This window comes from Ovis canadensis, chromosome 21 (assembly GCF_042477335.2).
Source record: "Ovis canadensis isolate MfBH-ARS-UI-01 breed Bighorn chromosome 21, ARS-UI_OviCan_v2, whole genome shotgun sequence".
In the NCBI taxonomy this organism is placed as follows: Eukaryota; Metazoa; Chordata; class Mammalia; order Artiodactyla; family Bovidae; genus Ovis; species Ovis canadensis.
The window spans coordinates 64,418,177-64,437,643 of record NC_091265.1 but is presented as its reverse complement, the minus strand read 5'-3'; the positions used below and the strand labels follow the sequence as shown (position 1 = coordinate 64,437,643).

General features: G+C 48.8%; 1 protein-coding gene across 3 annotated transcripts in view; it reads left to right on the top strand.

Moving 5' to 3' along the window:
* The window catches only part of LOC138427157 (actin, aortic smooth muscle-like), a 40,090-nt gene extending 24,543 nt beyond the window's left edge, over positions 1-15,547 (top strand). For 2 of the 3 annotated variants that reach the window (XM_069566483.1, XM_069566484.1), the window contains exons 7-9: positions 2,174-2,362; positions 4,454-4,635; positions 13,307-15,547. In XM_069566483.1, coding sequence (XP_069422584.1) covers positions 2,174-2,362; positions 4,454-4,635; positions 13,307-13,450 — 515 coding nt within the window. In that variant the 3' untranslated portion in view covers positions 13,451-15,547. Of the gene's footprint in view, positions 1-2,173; positions 2,363-3,503; positions 4,160-4,453; positions 4,636-13,306 lie in introns of those variants that run through there. The other variant, XM_069566485.1, reaches the window with a different exon arrangement.
* The last annotated feature ends 3,920 nt before the right edge of the window (positions 15,548-19,467 follow it).

The window sequence follows — 19,467 nt, the reverse complement described above, 5'->3', positions numbered from 1 at the left end:
CCCCATTCCCAACAAGCCTCTAACCCACCTTGCGGTTTCGGGTCTTCTCAGGCGAGGGGTCTGTATCCAAACTGTGCAAAGTACAAACCCAGAGGAATAGCGGCAATTAGCATCAATTAGAGGAAAGCAAGGGACAGTGGTGAGGATCGGCTGGGACAGACTCAGACGTGTTACATCACATATGCATTATTTCATCTCATCCTTACAGCAATGCTGTGCAGGAGGATCAGTCCCACTCTTGAAGACAAGGAGGGGGAAGGCTACGAGGATAATGAGCCTGAAAGTGAAGTGAAAGTTGCTTAGTTTTGTCCAACTCTTTGCGACCTCATGGACTATGCAGCCCATGGAATTCTGGCTACGAATACTGGAGTGGGTAGCCTTTCCGTTCTCCAGGGGATCTTCCAAACCCAGTGATTGAACCCAGGTCTCCCAGATTGCAGGTGGATTATTTACTAGCTGAGCTACAAGGGAAGCCCAAGAATATTGGAGTGGGTAATCTATCCCTTCTACAGAGGATCTTCCCAATCCAGGAATCAAACTAGGGTCTCCTGCATTTCAGGCAGATTCTCTACCAACTGAGCTATCAGGGAAGCTTGGCACTTGGTAAATGGCAGAGGTGGAAGAGGTAATTTGAACCTATACTTGTCTCACCAAAGCCCAAACCAGGCAAAGAAGGGGAAACTATAAGGTGTTACCCAGGAGGCAAGGAAAGAGAAGGGTGTGACCAACAGCATCAGTTGTTGGAGGGAAAGAAGTCAAGAAAAAGTCAGCTTTCAACGTTCACCTCTCCCCCTTCTGCCATTACCAAGTGACAGATTCGTCATCTCGGTTTAGGTGAAGTGACAGGCAGAGGTCAGATGTCCATGGGCTGAAGGACCAGTGGGATTTCCAGGTGAGCAGATAGAGGGAGAGCCCTCTGACCCACTCTCAAAAGTGATGAGGGATGAAAAATAGAAGTCTAACACCACCAGATGCAGCTGAGTCTGAAACCTGTTGTCAGCAGTCCAGAAGGTGGGATGTTTCTGGAATAAGGGGCTTCCATTGCCTTGGGCAGTTCTCCAGAGGAGGGGGCAGTTGTGAACTGTTCGGAGGCAATATTTGTAGCAGGTAGGGATGCGAGCACCATCACCTCCTAGATTAATAGATAATAAAATTGAACTTGATTATCCACCCCCCAAAGCACACAGCATATAAAATGAAGACGCTTCTCAAACATTTGCATTTTAGCTCGGAACATCCCTAGTCCACCCTTCTCGAGCACAGAGCTGGACCCAACACATGTCACAGGTCAGCAGGCACGAGAGAGCTGTTGTTTAGTCACTAAGTTGTGTCCAGTTCTTTGAGACCGCATGCACTGTAGCCCCCAAGGCTCCTCTGTCCATGGGATTTCCCAGGCAAGAATACTGGAGTGGGTGGCCGGTCCCCTCTCCGAAGAATCTTCCCAACCTAGGGATAGAACCCAAGTCTCCTGCATTGCAGGAAAAATCTTTACACTGAGCTATGTGAAGTCCGGTTCTGGAATATGAGATGAAAATAGAAATTGCCGCTGCATGGTTCTGTTGCAGGAAAAGGGACCCCTTCCAGGGCCCGAAAATGGGCTCTTGTCTAACACTCGGAAATGAATTGTCCGGAGACACATCTGCTGACAAAGCAAGAGATTTTATTGGGAAAGGGCTCCCGGGTGGAGAGTAGTAGGTAAGGGAACCAGAACAGCTCTGTCACATGGCCTGCAATTTTATGGTGATGGGATTAGTTTCCGGGTTGTCCTTAGCCAATCATTCTGACTCAGAGTCCTTCCTGGTGGTGCATGCCTTGTTCAGCCAAGATGGATGCCAGAGAGCAGGATTCTGGGAGGTGGTCGGACAGGTGGTGTCTCCTTTTGACCTTTCCCGAGCTCTTCTGGTTGGTGGAGGTTATTAGTTCCCTGTTCCTCACCAGGACCTCCTGTCGTAAAACAGCTCACGCAAATGGCCCTCCTGTCGTAAAACAGCTCATGCAAATGGTTACTGTGGTGCCTGGCCAGGGTGGACATTTTCAATCAGTGTACTTCCCCCAACAGTTCTGTCTGGTCCCCACACCTGCAAGGAGCTGAAGCTTTAGAAGGAGGCTCCTGGAGAAACAAATCCTTTCGTGAACTCAACTCACAGCCAGACCCTTTTCGTTTCTTCCACAGCTGATCGGGAGTGTGCGCGGGACCTGAAAGAGAAAAACTGTTTTGTGGCTTTGGACTTTGAAAAAGAGAAGGCAGAAGCCAACTTTCCCTCCTACCTACAAAAGTGTCAGCTTCCTGATGGCCAGGAGATAGACCTTGGGAGGGAGAGGTTTTTCTGCCCCGAAGCGCTTTTCCAGCCAAACCTCATAGGTGAGTCCGTGGAGGGGGACAGACAGATGAGCACATCGCAAGGCAGAAGATGGGTTGCCAGGAGGGCATTCTATTTTGAGTAGCAAATAATAGCAAGCTGACACCTCATTTCAAAAGGTCCCCTGATGTCAACCGTCACTTGTTAAGCACCAAAACACAGTTTACTGCTATTTAAGAAAGTCTCCAGGACTTCCTCGGTGACTCAGCAGGTAAAGAATCCACCTGCCAATACAGGAGATGGGGGTTCGATCCCTCAGTCGGGATGATCCCCTGGAGAAGGAAACGGCAACCCACTCCAGTACTCTTGCCTGGGAAATCCCATGAACAGGGGAGCCTGGTGGGCTACAGTCCATGGGGGTCACGAAAGAGCTGGACATGACTCAGTGACTAACAACAATTAACAACAGCATACCCGTCGGAAAGGAAACCCAACATAGAGGAGATGTGTGTGTGCGAACAGCAGATACACTGTGCTGAACAGCAGAGACCATTTGTACGTGGGCTGTGGCCTTTCCGCCTTCCCCAGAGCTCACATTATTTCATCTTACAGATGAAGAACCCCACTAGAAAGTGTTAGCTCATTCATCAGATGTGATGAGATGCTGCCCTGGACAGCAAGCCTTTTTCACTATGAATTATTTATACTCTACCTACTTACAAGATACTGCGGAATATAGGTATTGAGACAAAGCAAAGAAGCAAAACCCATGGAATTTGAAGGAAACTTTAAAAATCTGGCTGATCTAGAGATTTTGAATGAAGGTTGAGCTGACAAAGCTCTCTGGCAGACATGGGAGAACAGGGAAAAAAAGCGATGAGTTATAAAATTCCCTTTGATTGGGCAAATAAAGTCTGCAAAGTAGTCAAGGAAAGCCAGCTCTTGCCTGAAATCAAAACTTAAAGCTAATTGGTTGCATTAATAAGGGACAAAGGGGACAGAAGTAAACTTCTGCAGAATTAGTACCTAGCAAGGACCCAGCGTTTTCATCTAGTACAGGTGAGCCGGGTTCTGTGTTCTCTGACAGGCTGTGTAGGGGGTAAAGGTTTAAAACACGGCACATGCCTCCAGATATTAAGGGGAAGTGAAGAAGCTGTTGGATGAAGTTTCACCCGCAGAATCAAAGTTCTCTTCCGGGTCTAGGTAGACTGCAGCTTCGTGGGCACAACTGTGACTTTGACGGTAGCTGCTGGTGAACATGTCTACACGGCTCCTGTGAATTCGACTTTTCGGTCCTTATCCCAGCGTCACACGCCGGTACCATCACAGCTGGGGCCACAGTGATAGGCACCAGCCATCCCTCCCAGCACCTCACACTCTCAGACAGACAGGACCACAGCGCACACATCCTTAGGTCTATGCTCGTTGCATCTGAGGCCATACAGGCGAGGGATGAGTCCGGAGAGGAAGGACCAGGATAATTTTCCAAGGCCCCTGAGCAAAGACCCTGCGGCTACAGAAGTCCTTTCATAAGGCAACTGATGCCAACACATTAAAAACGAATAACTCACAGACAAAGAGAACAAACACATGGACACCAGGGGGGTGGGACGAATTGGGAGACTGGGATCGACATTTCTGCACTATTGACACTGTGTATGAAACAGACAACTAACGGGAGCCTGCGTACAGCTCAGAGAACTCAGTGCTCAGTGACCTAAACGGAAAGGAAATCCAACAAAGAGGAGATGAGCGTGTGCGAATAGCGGATTCACTTTGGTGAACAGCAGAGACGGACAAACAACATCGTAAAGAAACCATACCCGATAAAAATTAATCTAAAGAATTTTAATTAAAAATTAATAACTGTCTGTGACATTTTGATGCAAGGTCACCTGGATGAGCGAGGAGAATTAACATGTATTTCTTCAGTCATGAGTAGTGGACCCCACAACTGCACTGGGCAGGTCGCGTTCTTTGCTGTGTTGAACCCGTAAGGGCCTTGCAGTCAGCAGTGCTGTTTGTCCACTGCACTCGAACTGCCTGAAACGCGGGGCCCTGCCTCCCTAGTCCCTGCCGGGGAAGGGAGGAGCTCAGGAGCTGCTAGGCCTCTGGTCCCCTAAGTTTCTTCCTTGTTCCGTCCATCCTGACAGAGAGGAACAACCTGGGCATCCACATAAAGGCATTCGAATGCATCAGCTCCTGCAACCCCGCCCTCTGGAAGATCCTTTTTGGCCACATCATCCTGTCGGGAGGTACGGGCACCTGTTCTGGCTTGAGGTCCCGGCTGCAGAAAGAAGCATCCGCCCTGGTCTCCCCGAAGATTAATGTGAAGGTAGGGCCCCTCCACCCACCCTCTGGGGCTCAGCGATTTATTCCACAGGTGTTCCTGGAATGTCTCTGAGGTGCCAGGCGCTTGCAGAAGCCTCAGTTAACAGAAAACGACAAAACTCTGGGAGCTTACATTCTAGTGTGTGTTGGGGGCGGTGATAAGGAGTAAGCAATATAGTTCATATGTATGGAGGTAATATGCTGGGAAGGGCTATTAGCCTCGGGGTGGGGAGACAGTAAGGAAGGAGAAGGGGAGAGCGGTCAGGACAGGGGCATTCCTGGAAAGGCAGTGCTGAGTGAATACTTGAAGGAGAGGGGAGCAGGTGGATATGTGGGGAAGAGCATCCAGGCTCAGGGAACAGCCCCCACAGCGGCCCAGAGGCTGGTTTCTTAAGGAAACGCTGAGAAAGGCTGGCTGGGCTGAGAGAGGGAGCGGGGTAAATGGGGTCAGAGAAGCCATGTGAGATTTTACCGTGAAGGAGACTGGAAACCAGCAGGAGGTTTGGGCAGAGCAGTGACATCAGGCCAGGCTCAGGAGGAAGAGTCAGGCTGCTGGGGAGTGGACTGTGTGGATGCAGCTTGGAGGTGATGCTGGGGTCCAGGTGAGGGATGCTCCACACGGCTCAGGGCCGGCAGCACGGAGGGTGTGGGGAGGTGGCCAAATTTTGAGCTCACACTCAAAGCAAAGGCAATAAGATTTTCGGGGAGATGTGAAGCAGTGGTGAGATAGAGGAACCCTGGGCGGGTCCTGAAGTTCTAGCCTGAACAACTGGGGAGACAGAGACGCTGTGGCAGAGATGGTCGAGGTCACCAGAGGGGTAGTCAGGGGAAGTCTGAAGTGGTGTTTTGGACTCATCCACTTGGGGATGTCTCCCCTCTGTTGGGGAGCAGAATTCAGGAGGGCTAGAGCTCAGAGGTGGGAAGAGGCTGGGCTCCACCACCACACTGGAGACTTCATCAGAGGCAGGATGCCTAGAGACCAGGGGCAGGGGTGCAGGCGGGGTACTGGGCCGAGCTCCACACGCAGCCCCCTTGGTCCATCGGGAGAGGCTGGAGGAACAGGGGTGCCCCCAGGAACCGGAGCTCCAGAGCGCAGGCAGGAAAGGAGGAGAGTGGGCAGCCCTACGGTAGCAGAAAGCTGGACTAGAAATCCTGCAACATTGGCAGGTGGGGCAAGGCTCACGACCAGCCCCTGGGGGCCTGGGATTCAGCATCTTCTGTCCGGGGAGACAGACCACCTGGAGGGCCTGTAAAACCGATGTCTGGAGGGGACTTGGACTTTTGCTGCAAAGAAGCACAGAAAAGCCGGGCGACACCTGGGACGCAAGATCAGTTTTGTGGGGGTGGTGGCGGTGATTTTAAGACGGGAGAGCTACCTGCCTGTATGACCTCTGCCGGGGACTATCTGTGGGGAGAGGAAGCTGACGGCGCAGAGAGACGTTGACACAAAGGCTCCCCCCGCTTCTCCCACCTCCACCCCCACTTCCTGGGTCCACGTCTGCAAAAGGCAGGCCAGCTTCCATGCACCTCAGGCTTTAGGAAGGCAGGGACCCTCCCCTGCCTGACCCTCCACCCCTGCCAGGGGGCTTCCTGCCATGCTCTCACCACCATGTAAATTTTACTCGATTACTTTCAAATTCACAGCCTTTATTTTTTAAGAGTAGTCTTAGGTTTACAGAAAAATGGCGAGAAAGCGAATTCCCACATATTCCTCCCTGTGTACCCAGTCGCCCCGTGAACCCATCCGTTGCTCTCTTCTGGTGCGTTGGTTACAACTGGTGAACCAATTGTTGTCAACTGAAGTCTGTAGTTGACGTCATGCTTCACCCCTGGTGTTGTGCGTCTGCTGGGCTCTGAGGAATGTAGAAAGCCGTGCACCCGCAGACGCCCTGTCCTGTAGAGGAAGTGATTCCATATTCTCGGTGGCAGTCACATGATAGTTCATGTTATAACGCCCTGGGAGCTGCCCACTGCTCCCTACTGCCCCTGGCCCCGAGCAACGACAACAGATGATTTTAATGTCTGCATAGATTTGCCTTTTCCAGAATGCCATGTAGCTGGAATCAAGTCTTGTGGCTGGAATCACAGAGCATGTAGCCTTTTCACGTGGGCTTCTTCTTTTTTTTTTTTTTTTTACGTGGGCTTCTTTTTGACTCCATTTTCAAACCGTTTCTTTCTTTTTCCCCCCCTGTTTATAAAAGTAGTTCTAGAAGCAATGTTTATGCACTGGGTTTTTTCTGCTTCTGTTAGGTCCATACCACTTCTGTCCTTTATTGTACCCATCTTCACATGAAATGTTCCCTTGGGGGTAACAGGCAGGAAGGCCAGGGGTCTCCAAACGGAGGAAATAGGCTACAAGTGTCAGACATTTTTTAATCTCTCTCTTAAGCAGCAGGAGGAAACAGACCAGTTTACATTCCCCCCCCTCCTTGTCTCTGCAAATTTAAAAGGAGGTTTCTCTTAAAATTCTGTGTTGCCAGAAAGACACCTGGCTCCATCTGAACTTAACTTTTCTCAAACCTAGAGCTAACCAATGCATTTTTCTTATGGAGATGTTTGTCTTAAGCTATGTTAATGGACTATGTATTTACCCCAGACTCACCTAAAGGCTCAGAACTGACTTCACAAACCAGTATGTTATGCTCACACACTGTTCTCCTAATCTGTGTTAATGAAACTATGTATTTGTATGGAAATCTGCCTTTCTCCAAGATTCATGTCAATCATGTTATGGCCCAGGATGACTCATCTGGTGCCAAGGTTCTCTCAAAATGCATCTTGTGGGTGAGGGGCCTGGTGCCATTCTCTGTTTTGAGACATTTCCTTTCTTTAATTAGCAGACTGCTAGTAACATATTCAAAAGCAGAGACATTACGTTGCCAACAAACGTCTGTCTAGTCAAGGCTATGGTTTTTCCAGTAGTCATGTATGGATGTGAGAGTTGGACTGTGAAGAAAGCTGAGCACTGAAGAATTGATGCTTTTGAACTGTGGTGTTGGAGAAGACTCTTGAGAGTCCCTTGGACTGCAAGGAGATCCAACCAGTCCATCCTAAAGGAGATCAGTCCTGGGTGTTCTTTGGAATGATGCTAAAGCTGAAACTCCAGTACTTTGGCCACCTCATGTGAGAAGTTGACTCATTGGAAAAGACTCTGATGCTGGGAGGGATTGGGGGCAGGAGGAGAAGGGGACGACCGAGGATGAGATGGCTGGATGGCATCACTGACTCAATGGACATGAGTTTGAGTGAACTCCGGGAGTTGGTGATGGACAGGGAGGCCTGGCAGGTGTGCTGCAATTCATGGGGTCGCAAAGAGTCGGACATGACTGAGTGACTGAACTCAACTGAACTGAGTAGCTATGTAACATCCAGCTAAAGACTAGCAGGGAGTATTCTTTCTGCCGCCTCCTGATGCCTATGTCAGAAGCTTTCTCTATCTCTTTTATACTTTAATAAAACTTTATTGCACAAAAGCGCTGAGCGATCAAGCCTCAGAATTATTCTCCTCCGGAGGCCAAGAATCCCAGCGTCTTTTGTGGTTCAGCAACAACCTTTCAGTATCTCTAATTTTCTTGAAGAGATCTCTAGTCTTTCCCATTCTATTGTTTCCCTCTATTTCTTTGCATTGATCATTGAGGAAGGCTTTCTGATCTCTCCTTGCTTTTCTTTGGAACTCTGCATTCAAATGGGTATATCTTTCCTTTTCTCCTTTGCCTTTAGCTTCTCTTCTTTTCTCAGCTATATGTAAGGCCTCTTCAGACAACCATTTTGCCTTTTTGCATTTCTTTTTCTTGGAGATGGTCTTGATCACTGCCCCCTGTACAATGTCACGAACCTCCATCCACAGTTCTTAAAGAGATGGGAATACCAGACCACCTGACCTGCCTCTGGAGAAATATGTATGCAGATCAAGAAGCAACAGTTAGAACTGGGCATGAAACAATGGACTGCTTCAAAATCAGGAAAGGACCACATCAAGGCTGTATCTTATCATCCATATTTAACTTATATGCAGAGTACATCATGTGAAATGCCAGGCTAGATGAAGCTTAAGCTGGAATCAAGATTGCCAGGAGAAATATCAATAATATCAGATACACAGATGATACCACCCTTATGGAAGAAGGTGAAGAACTAAAGAGCCTCTTGATGAAAGTAAAAGAGGAGAGTGAAAAATTTGGCTTAAAGCTCAACATTCAGAAAACGAAGATCATGGCATCTGGTCCCATCACTTCATGGGAAATAGATGGGAAAACAATGGAAACAGTGTCAGACTTTATTTTCTTGGGCTCCAAAATTACTGTAGATGGTGACTGCAGCCACTAAATTAAAAGACGCTTGCTCCTTGGAAGAAAAGCTATGACCAACCTAGACAGCATATTAGAAGCAGAGACATCTCTTTGCCCACAAAGATTTGTCTAGTCAAAGCTATGGTTTTTCCAGGAGTCATGTATGGATATGAGAGTTAGACTATAAAGAAAGCTGAGTGCCAAAGAATTGATCCTTTTGAACTGTGGTGTTGGGGAAGACTCTTGAGAGTCCCTTGGATTGCCAGGATATCAAACCAGTTCATCCTAAAGGAAATCAGTACTGAATATTCATCGGAAGGACTGATGCTGAAGCTGAAACTCCAATATTTTGGCCACCTGATGCAAAGAAATGACTCATTTGAGAAGACCCTGATTCTAGGAAAGATTGAAGGTGGGAGGAGAAGGGGACGATGACAAAGGATGAGATGGCTGGATGACATCACTGATTCAATGGACATAAGTTTGGGTAGGCTATGGGAGTTTGTGAAGGACATGGAAGCCTGGAGTGCTGCAGTCCATGGGGTCACAGAGTTGGACAGGACTGAGTGACTGAACTGAACTGATACACTGGGTTTGGAATTTCAGTCCCAGTTTGTGCCATGAAGAAGCATCTTCCTGTCTCTCCCTCTAATTGTAAGGAACTAGCTCAGCATGAGCCCAGGCTGGGTGGCTGGGAGTTGGAGGGATGGGGCCTCCCACATGTTCTTGGTTAAATAAGGGCTTTCTTCACCCCTCAGAGACTGAAGACTGAGGCTTGTCCCCCACCAGTGCTCCTTGCTCTGGGTGGTCTCTATGCCTCCCCCTCCAGAGCTACTGGGGCAATAGGGAAGACTCAGGAATTTCATGGAAGAATAAATGTATCAGGTATTATATAATCAATACAGGCCTCCCTTCCAAAGTCAGCAGCCCTCTTGTATATACATTATATATAAAACTCCATTCAGTTCAATTGCTCAGTCATGTCTGACTCTTTGCAACCCCATGAATCACAGCACGCCAGGCCTCCCTGTCCACAAGCAACTCCTGGAGGTGACCCAGACTCGTGTGCATCGAGTGAGTGGTGCCATCCTGCCATCTCATCCTCTGTCGTCCCCTTCTCCTCCTGCCCCTAATCCCTCCCAGAATCAGGGTCTTTTCCAATGAGTCAACTCTTCGCATGAGGTGGCCAAAGTATTGGAGTTTCAGCCTCAGCATCAGTCCTTCCAGTGAACACCCAGGACTGGTCTCCTTTACGATGAACTACATTATTAGTATACAAATCCATGTAACACTGGAAAATTAATCCCTTCCCTTCCTTCCTAAGACTGCAACCCTCATCATAAAATAGGATCCACCAGGGCACACATTTGTATTAGAGAATGGTGCCCCCGCCTTTGTGCCTCCTAAGGCTGCCGTCTTCTTTATACAGATTCATATGATGCTACATAAATATAGGTAATGTTGGAAAATTGTTACTGACCTGCCTCCTCACCTCCCAAGGCTGCAGCCTCCTTCCACCATCTCACATGAGATGAGATATTTACATAATTATTAGAAAGCTCTTATCCTTCACGGCTTCTCACTCTGAAGTCCTCCACTCTCCTCAGGAATACATTTCCACTGCTCCTCCTCTTGACCCTCCGAGTTCTTACCTGTAAAAACCTTGCATTAAACCAGGAAGTGAAAGTGTTAGTAACTCAGTCATGTCCAACTGTTTGCTACCCCATGGACTGTAGTCTGCCAGGCTCCTCTGTCCATGGGATTCTCCAAGCAAGAATATTAGAGTGGGTTTCCTTTCCTTCCTTGGAGAATGGGATCTCCCCGACCCAAGGATCAAACCCCAGTCTCCTTCATTGCAGGCAGAGTCTTTACCATCTGAGCCCCTAGGGAAAACCCTAAACCAGAAAGGAAGGCAAGCTTAGCCAGAATGAAAAACAAATGGAAGCATGTTACAGTCTCTCTGTGTTTCTTGACCACCATTGCAAAGAGCACCCTTCACACTGTCTTGCATTGGCTTTGCCTGCCAGCCTGTGGCTGGACTGAGGTTTGAACCAAACTCTCCCATCCCCGCTTCTTCTGATCCCTCAAGTTACCCCCACCCCCCCGCAACCCGAAAACTTCTCCATATGAAGCTTGAAGGCATCACCCATTTTCTGTAACTTTATTAAAACTTAGCTCTGTCTCTGCCCAAGTTCTCTCCCATCTAGACATCCCTGGAAGAGAAGAGGATGTGGGTTCACCTTTAGTCATCCCCAGAGCTCATTATATTCCCCCCTAAAGAACAGAAGGATGCTCTCCCTAAAACAGACTCATCTCCCTTCAGAGAACAGCTGGTCTCCATGGGGCCAACGTTTAAAATAATAGCTTCTCCTGACAACCTAAATCTTGCTATAATAATGTTCTTGTGCCATGATTTCCTCTTATTTCTGTAGGAGAATTTTTCCCCCTTAGAATCCATTTCTAGATGGGTATTTCCTGACCCAGAAATATATGCACTGTTAAGGCTTTTGGAACCTACGGCCAAGGTGCCCCTGAGGATAGCCAGCCTCTCGTCCTGTCAATGGTGGGGAGACTATCTCACCGACGCTGTTCCCTCAGCGTCAGTTCAGTTCAGTCGCCCAGTTGTGTCTGACTCTTTGTGACCTCATGGACTGCAGCACGCCAGGCCTCCCTGTCCATCACCAACTCCCGGAGTCCACCCAAACTCATGTTCATCAGGTCGGCGATGCCATCCAGCCATCTCATCCTCTGTCGTCCCCTTCTCCTCCTGCCCTCAATCTTTCCCAGCGTCAGGGTCTTTTCCAATGAGTCAGCTCTTCGCATCAGGGGGCCAAAGTATTGGAGTTTCAGCCCCAACATCAGTCCTTCCAACGGGGCTCATCATTTTTAAAACTCTTTCCCAAGTGGGTAGATGAAAAATAACTGTTTTAATTTTGTTTCTTTAATGGCTAATGAAGGTGAGTCTTTGGCAGGTTTCCTAGTTGCCTGTAGCTTTTCTCTTTTTCTTCATTTAAATTGAAGGGCAGTTGTTGCGTCCGTTTCTGCTATGCACCAAAGTGATAGAGTGACACATGCATTCATCTTTTGACCTTCTGCCCCGTTACGGCCCATCTCAGGGTACTGCACATAGCTCCCGGTGCCGCATTCCTTCTTGCTCATCTCCTTTTATGTCTTTGTAGTCACTTATTCCGACCTTCTGGCCACTTTCTTCTGCTGGGGGCTTTGCTCTCTTCTGAATGAACAGACCTCATGTTGTGTACACCTTTGCCTGGTTTTCTTTGTTTGTTTAGACAGGACATAGATGGGGTCTGTGGCTCATCCAGGCTGGCAGCTTATTGATGGAAAAAAAGCCAGCACACAGGGTCCCAGGCTCCTGTGACCAGCTCTTTTCTCTGCCTGATGCCTGACCCTGAATATGCTCTCCCACGCCCTTTGTGACCCTTTTCCTTATTCCCCACCCCTAAAATTTTAGCAGTTTTTCTTGTCTTAACTAATAGTAGCAGATGGTTTCCAAGCCAAGCATGGTTCTACGGCAATGGAGTCAGCAAGCTTCCCCATGACTTAATCTGACAACTCATCTTCCCTCGTTCCCGCTTCCAGTTGGACCGCGGGTGTTTGAAATCCTCCTTCTAAATCCCTTAGCCCTGCAGTTGTGTGTTCGCCTCGCAGTTTAGGAGAATGAACATGTTGTACTATGACGTGTCTGAGAGCCTTAAGGAGAGTCAGTGAACCTGTGAGGAAGACACCATCTGACCTTGAGCAAGTGACCTGTCCTTCAGAGCCTCAGTGATGCCACCTGGCAAGTGGGTGTGGAGATGTTTACCTGCTCAACCCAAGGGTGACCTGACTTGGCTAAGAAACACCGCTATCTGCCGCATGCCTGGCTAACGTCAGTCTAAAAGTAAGAACAGAGCAGAAACCAGAGAAAGTCTTGGTGTGATGCCTCAGGCGGTAGACGAGATCTTCTCCACGTGGTCTGATTACTTGGATTTCTTTTTGTTTTTTGCTTAGCTGTGTTTTTTTCTACAAAATAATGTTTGCCTTTTGCGTAGTCTTAATATACGTATCAAGTGTGTCGGGCGTTTTTAGAGTGAATCCAACAGTCAGCTGTGAGTCCTTTGTGTTCTTATCCCTTTTATCCTATCATTTTAAGCTACAAGCAGTGGGATGAAGGCCACGAAGCGTCTTTCAAGGTTGGAATGGACAGTCCTTGCTGGGGGGGGATGACTGCCTGTGAAGTTCGCTCAGGGACTGGCGTTTTGATCCCCAGTTTGCTAGTTTTTTGATCCAGCTTTCTCTCCCGTCTCCCCTCTGACCCTCCCTCCCGCCTCCCCCTCCTCCCTTCCCTCCTCCACTCCCCCCTCTGCCTCCTCCCCGCCCGTGCAGGTGTCCACCTGTCCGTATTCTCTGTATGGTGCCTGGGTAGGTGGCTCCATCCTGTGCTCACTCTCCACCTTCAAGGACATGTGGGTCACCAGAGAAGAATACAGGGAGATGGGCTTCTCCATCGTTGGGAGGAGGACCCTCTGATTCGTGGCTGTCTGGACCACATCACCTGTCTCACCAGCTCCAGGCTAAACCTCAGCTTGACTGAACTGATCAGAGCTCATAACAAACTCAAATCTGGGCATGGCCCTTCCTCCCCCAGACTTCGATTAAAAGGGTCAATAAAGAACAGACAGCCTCTCTGAGCAAGGCTTGCAGCATTTTGGGAAATGCTTACAGGGCTCTCTCTGCATCAGGGCAGAGTCATGAGCAGGGATCTCTGGCAACTGAGTATCAGTCAGCGTGGCTAAGCTGTGCTGCAGAAACAAACATTCCCCAAGACTCAGTGCCGCAGAACAAAGGTCTGTTTCTCACCTGTGTTGCACATCCACTGAAGGTCCCAGGGACTCTCTCCTGCTTCACGCTCACCCCCGAATCAGGCTGACAGAGCTGACACCATCTGGAACATTGTCTCGTCCTGTGGGTGCACAATATGTGTGCCCTGGAGGAGCTTTCACTGGCAGCAAAGGTGCATGCTGCACATCTATCCACAATTAATGGTTCAGAGCAAGTCACGTGGCCCCGAACCACCGTGGGGGCTGGGAAGGGCCGCCCTGACACGAACTTGACCTCCAACATGGCAGGAACAACACGGATGCTCTGGCTCCTGAAAGCACAGCTAAGTTCATGAAAGCATATCCTTCACGTATGTATTCCTCATTTATACCACATAAATACCAGCAAAATTGTTGTGTATGTCTCTGAATTAATACTTAAAATGGCATACATCCTTTACCAACACTACAGTTTCAAGTAAGGATTTGATCATTGTAAAACATTAGTTTTAAAACTGCATAATATGAACGTGGTTAAAAATCACATGTATTCATATGTGGTAATTGCTCTGTCATGTCCAGCTCTTTGCGACCCCGTGGGCTGTAACCCACCAGGCTCCTCTGTCCATGGGATTCTCCAGGCAAGACCCCTGGGGCGGGTTGCCAGGTCTTCCTACAGGAGGGATGAGACCTGCCTCCCTTATGTCTCCTGTGTCGGCAGGCACGTTCTTTACCACTAGTGCCCCCTGGAAAGCCAAAAACCATACACCTGTCATTCACGTTTGCTGACCCATCTGTACGGCAGCGCCAGTCTTTGTTCTGTGTCTTGTCTTATGCTCTGGAGTGTGGGGTTTTTATTCCTTCAAAACTGTGTACGTAGCATGTATACAGTAAATCTAAATATCTGTATTTTAAAAAAGAACACGCGAAAGCGGGTGGTCATTGCTGAAGAGAGATTTTACAGACTTTGCTTTCCAAGAAATAAGTCTGTGAGACTGGCTTATTCGAGCCGATTTCATGGTGCAGGAGCCAACGTTGAGAAAGAGGTTCACAAACTTGAGCAAGGTCATTTGGCAGGGATGGGTTTAAATCGGTAAAGAACCCCAAGCAGGGGCACCGGAGATCAGGGGGAACTGAGGGAAGAAAGTCAGCACGAGCGTCCGGAAGCGGTTCCCACCCAGAGGCCCAAGCCCCCCTGCATCCGTTGGCAGCCCCTTCGCCTCCTCGTCTCCTCCAGCCCCTGGCACCTCCCACCTGCTCTCTGTCCCTGTGGAAGCGCCCTTACTCATTCCATAGAAACGGAGCTGCGCAACACTTGGCCTTTTCTACGTGGCTTCTTTCACGTGCTGTGTTTTCAAGGTGCGTCCGTGTTGCAGCTGGTGTCGGTACACTCCTGCCTTTTCGTTGCTGAATGACACCCCGTTGTACGGCTGGACCGCATTTTGCTTTTCCTTACCCTTTGACTCTCACCACTTCCGTGTAGACACATAAGTGCTACCCCGTCCTCCCTCCCTCCTGCCTAGGCTGGAGCTGACCTTGGGACCCCTGGGTTGATGGAGGCTGCGTCCTGGAATCCCTGCTCAGAGAAGAGGCACTGAGACTCTTAGATGATCAATAAGCAGACTCATCTTGTGTTGGGTTCAGCTGCCAAGACCAAGGGTTATCTGTTGAAGCAGCTGGTGTTTCCCTAAACGATATGTATGTGGAGGACACAAGCAGGGGAAGAGGTTTCATCCTTTGGTGCCTGAAGCCAGCCAGCCCTGTTTTTCAGTTAATGACATAATAAATCACACACCCCTTTTTGTTATAATGAAGTCTCAACTGAATCTTTCTTCATCCCTTGGGAGCCAAAATAAGAGTGCATGACGCAATCTACAATAACCAATTAGGAAATAAAATTGAGAAAGGACAACAAATGCTGTCAAGTACCTAGAGAAGAAAAGTAAACTAACCAGAAAGGTACAAGACTTATTGTAAGCTTCTATTGACTTACTAAAGAGGTCATGTATGGATGTGAGAGTTGGACTGTGAAGAAGGCTGAGCACTGAAGAATTGATGCTTTTGAAGTGTGGTGTTGGAGAAGACTCTTGAGAGTCCCTTGGACTACAAGGAGATCCAACCAGTCCATTCTGAAGGAGATCAACCCTGGGATTTCTTTGGAAGGAGTGATGCTAAAGCTGAAACTCCAATACTTTGGCCACCTCATGTGAAGAGTTGACTCATTGGAAAAGACTCTGATGCTGGGAGGGACTGGGGGCAGGAGGAGAAGGAGACGACAGAGGATGAGATGGCTGGATGGCATCACTGACTCGATGGACGTGAGTCTGAGTGAACTCCGGGAGATGGTGATGGACAGGGAGGCCTGGCGTGGTGCGATTCATGGCATTGCAAAGAGTCAGACACGACTGAGCGACTGAACTGAACTGAACAGAACTGAAAGAGGACACCAATACAGGGAGGAAATAACACGCTCGAGGGTAAGAAACAATATATAAGATGTCAGTTCTCCCCAGTTCACCCAGAGATCCAGTGCGACCCTAGTCAAATCCCAGTGAGATTTGAGTGGAATTTGACAAGATGGTCCAAGGGTCATTCAGAAGAGAAAATACCAAAAATACCAAGGACCGCCCCAACAGGCTCCCGCTTGTGGTGTCCAGGGCCGCCCCCTTCACATCAGCCAGCAGCACACCCAGGCCATGGCTCAGCCGCACCTGAGTCGCGTTGCTCCTCAGAGAGCCACTGCCCAGCGCCCTGTGATGTGGTCCTGGCTGGTCAAGGTCCCCAGGACACAGAGCACAGCATGTCGGGACAGGACTGATACATTCATGGTGCAGCCCTCTTTCTCCCTCTGGGTCTTCCTTTGGGGGTGGTTTGGATGAAGCTGACACCTACCCTCTCCTGCAAGTATGGGCATATGACCAGAGCCTGGCTGACCAGTCCCAGTGGAATGTCACCCAGGCCGGGTCAGTGAGACTCAATTCCAGGACATTAGCTGTTGGACAGCAGCTCCCATTGTGAGGGAACTACCCTCTTAGATAGAAGTCTAGAGCTGCTGACTGCAAGCTGCCATGATGGAGTGCCTGCATGAGAACCACGCCATTGCAGAAGATCCTGGCGTGGGGAGAGGAGAAGGAAAGGGCAGACGAGGAAGAGAGACAGAGAGAGAAACAGAAAGAGAGAAAGAGATTCTGACGCCTCACAGCATGGCTTGAACCAACCAAGCCTGAAATCCATCACAGAGCCATTGTTTGGGAAGCCAGTATATCTTAATTTTATTTAATCTGGTCTGTAGTTGACAGAAGAGGTCTGGGAACCAACCTCAGGTGTTGTGGATAAATATATAAAAATAAAATCCTTTTCCTTGTCAGTGTATTTGGGACGGAATTTTGCGCTGGGATTTAGACTTGGATAATCTTTTCCAAGGAGAAGAAGGTGATGACAGAGGATGAGATGGTTGGACATCACCAACCATCACCAACTCAATGGACCTGAGTCTGAGCAAGCTCCGGGAGACGGTGAAGGACAGGGGAGCCTAGTGTGCTGCAGTCCATGGGGTCACAGAGTCAGACGTGACTGAGCGACTGAACAGCGATCTTTCCAAATACCTGGCTTCAGAACATACTTCCTCCTGGGGGTATGTTATCTACTCACTCTCTCATCTTCTTATTCACCCCAAAGCCCCTTTCTATCAGGAGTGGGGTAGGCAGGGTTGAAGTCAGGAGGTCCCCTAAAGTCTCTGTTCTTCCATCTGAGAAAGGAGGTGTCACACAGCTAGCAGGTTTGGTGAGGTTTTATTTTCCTGAGGAAAGGGCCTCAGTGCCTGCTGGTAGGGCTCTCAAGTCTTGACATCATCATCCCTGGGGCTGTGAGCCCAGGCGGACTCTCCAGCGATGTCAGCCTGCAGCAGAAGGCCTCCAGCAGCTCTCTCTCCAGTCTCCATGCCTCAGCCACCAGAACAAGCACAGGCTGCGGATATGGGAGCATCCTCACCTCCCTAGTCTTTCCTCCCTCTGATCTCATCATCATACAGCCAGTGATTATAGCAGGTGTCAGGCTGAATGCTCGGGATAGAGAAAAGCATTGACCGTGCTCTCCAAACTCCCCAAATACCCAAGAGAGGCTTCCAGTGCAGGTGAGGGGGGGGGGGCGGTGATGCTGGTAGCATGCTTAGAGAGAAGATTCCCATCTTGTGTTCCACAGGACAGAAGCAAAACCCACCCTGCCATTGCGAACGGAGGGTGTGTCTAACTGGAGAGGTGGAAAGTCCACTCAGGGAGAGTGAGCCAAGGGGAACTTCACACACAGAAATCGGCTTGTCTGGGGAGTGTAGTTACCAGCATTCAGCAAGTGATTTACATTAACTACTCGAGAGTGAGTTTCTCCTATTAAATACACAACAATTAGTGATCCTAATGGTCCATTACAACTTAATTGGATGCTGAAAATGGCTTTGTTAAAAGCCAATGGAGAGATTGGGGTGAATAACTGTAAACTCAGCCCCCAGACGACTCTCCTGCCCCTGGAGAGTTTGATCCCTGGCTTTGGCAGGATGCCCAATCCGAGCCCAGGGTGTCGCGTGCCCTGGGCAGCTCTTTGGAGCTCAGATTAGGGGGCTGTTTATGCTCCAGTCTGGACAACAGCAGCGAGGGAAGGCAGTTCAGCTGGGGCTGTCCCATCACTCCCAGGGCTTCCTGACTTGCGGTCATTTCAAGCGAGCCCCTCCCAGCTCACTCAGCATGATACTGCCACCCTGGGAGCCGTCCCTGGGCCAGCCCAGCCTTTATCTGTGCACTTCGTGCTGGATGCCCAGGAGTGAAGAGTCCAGGCTAGAGGTCACCCAAGGGTACTACTTCTTGTTCTTTATTTTCATCCAGCTGACCAGCCAGTCAGCTCTTCACGCATCCATCCCCTTCATCCATCGCTCCCTCCTGCCCCTCCTCCATCTGTCCACCCATCCACTCCTCCAACCATCCATGCACCCATGTACCCATCCGCTCATCCTCCCTCACTTGTTTGTTAAATACTGAGGTCACACCTCACAAGTGTACAAGTCTGCAGTGAAACACTTGGATTTGAAGTCTGGTTCCAATAGGCTGTGTGACCTTATGCAAGCCACCTAACTCCATAGCACAGTTTCTTCCGCTATGAAGTGGAGAAGACAATAGACCTGCAGTGGATACAAAGAACTGACCCGTATAAGCGGTTTAGAAAGCTGCCATCTGGGTAAAAAGTGCTCAGTAAATTTTTTGAGCACTTGTTTTATTGTTTTCTTTTTTCAGCCTTTTTTTTTTTAAAGTGAAATTCACACAAAAAAAGTATACAATTCAGTAACATTTGGTACATTCAAAATGTACAATTACCACCCCTATTTAGTTCCAAAACATTTCCATCACCCCAAAAGAAAATCCTGGGCTCACTGAACAGGTGCTCCTCACTTCTTTCTCCCCCAGGTAATCACCAATCCGTGTTCTGTCTGTATTTACGCACCTATTATGGATATTTCACACAAATGGAAACGTAAACTATGTAGTCTTTTATGAATGAATTCTTTCATTGAGCACGATATTTTAAGGTTTGCTTATGATACCTGGTTTACAGGAACTCTTGGTGAATATTTAATAATAACGACAATAAAACAAGTGGTCAACGTGAGGACTTGCTTATGAGACGGCATTTATTAATAGTTTGTTATATTTTATTGCCAAAGAACATTCTATGTATGAATAA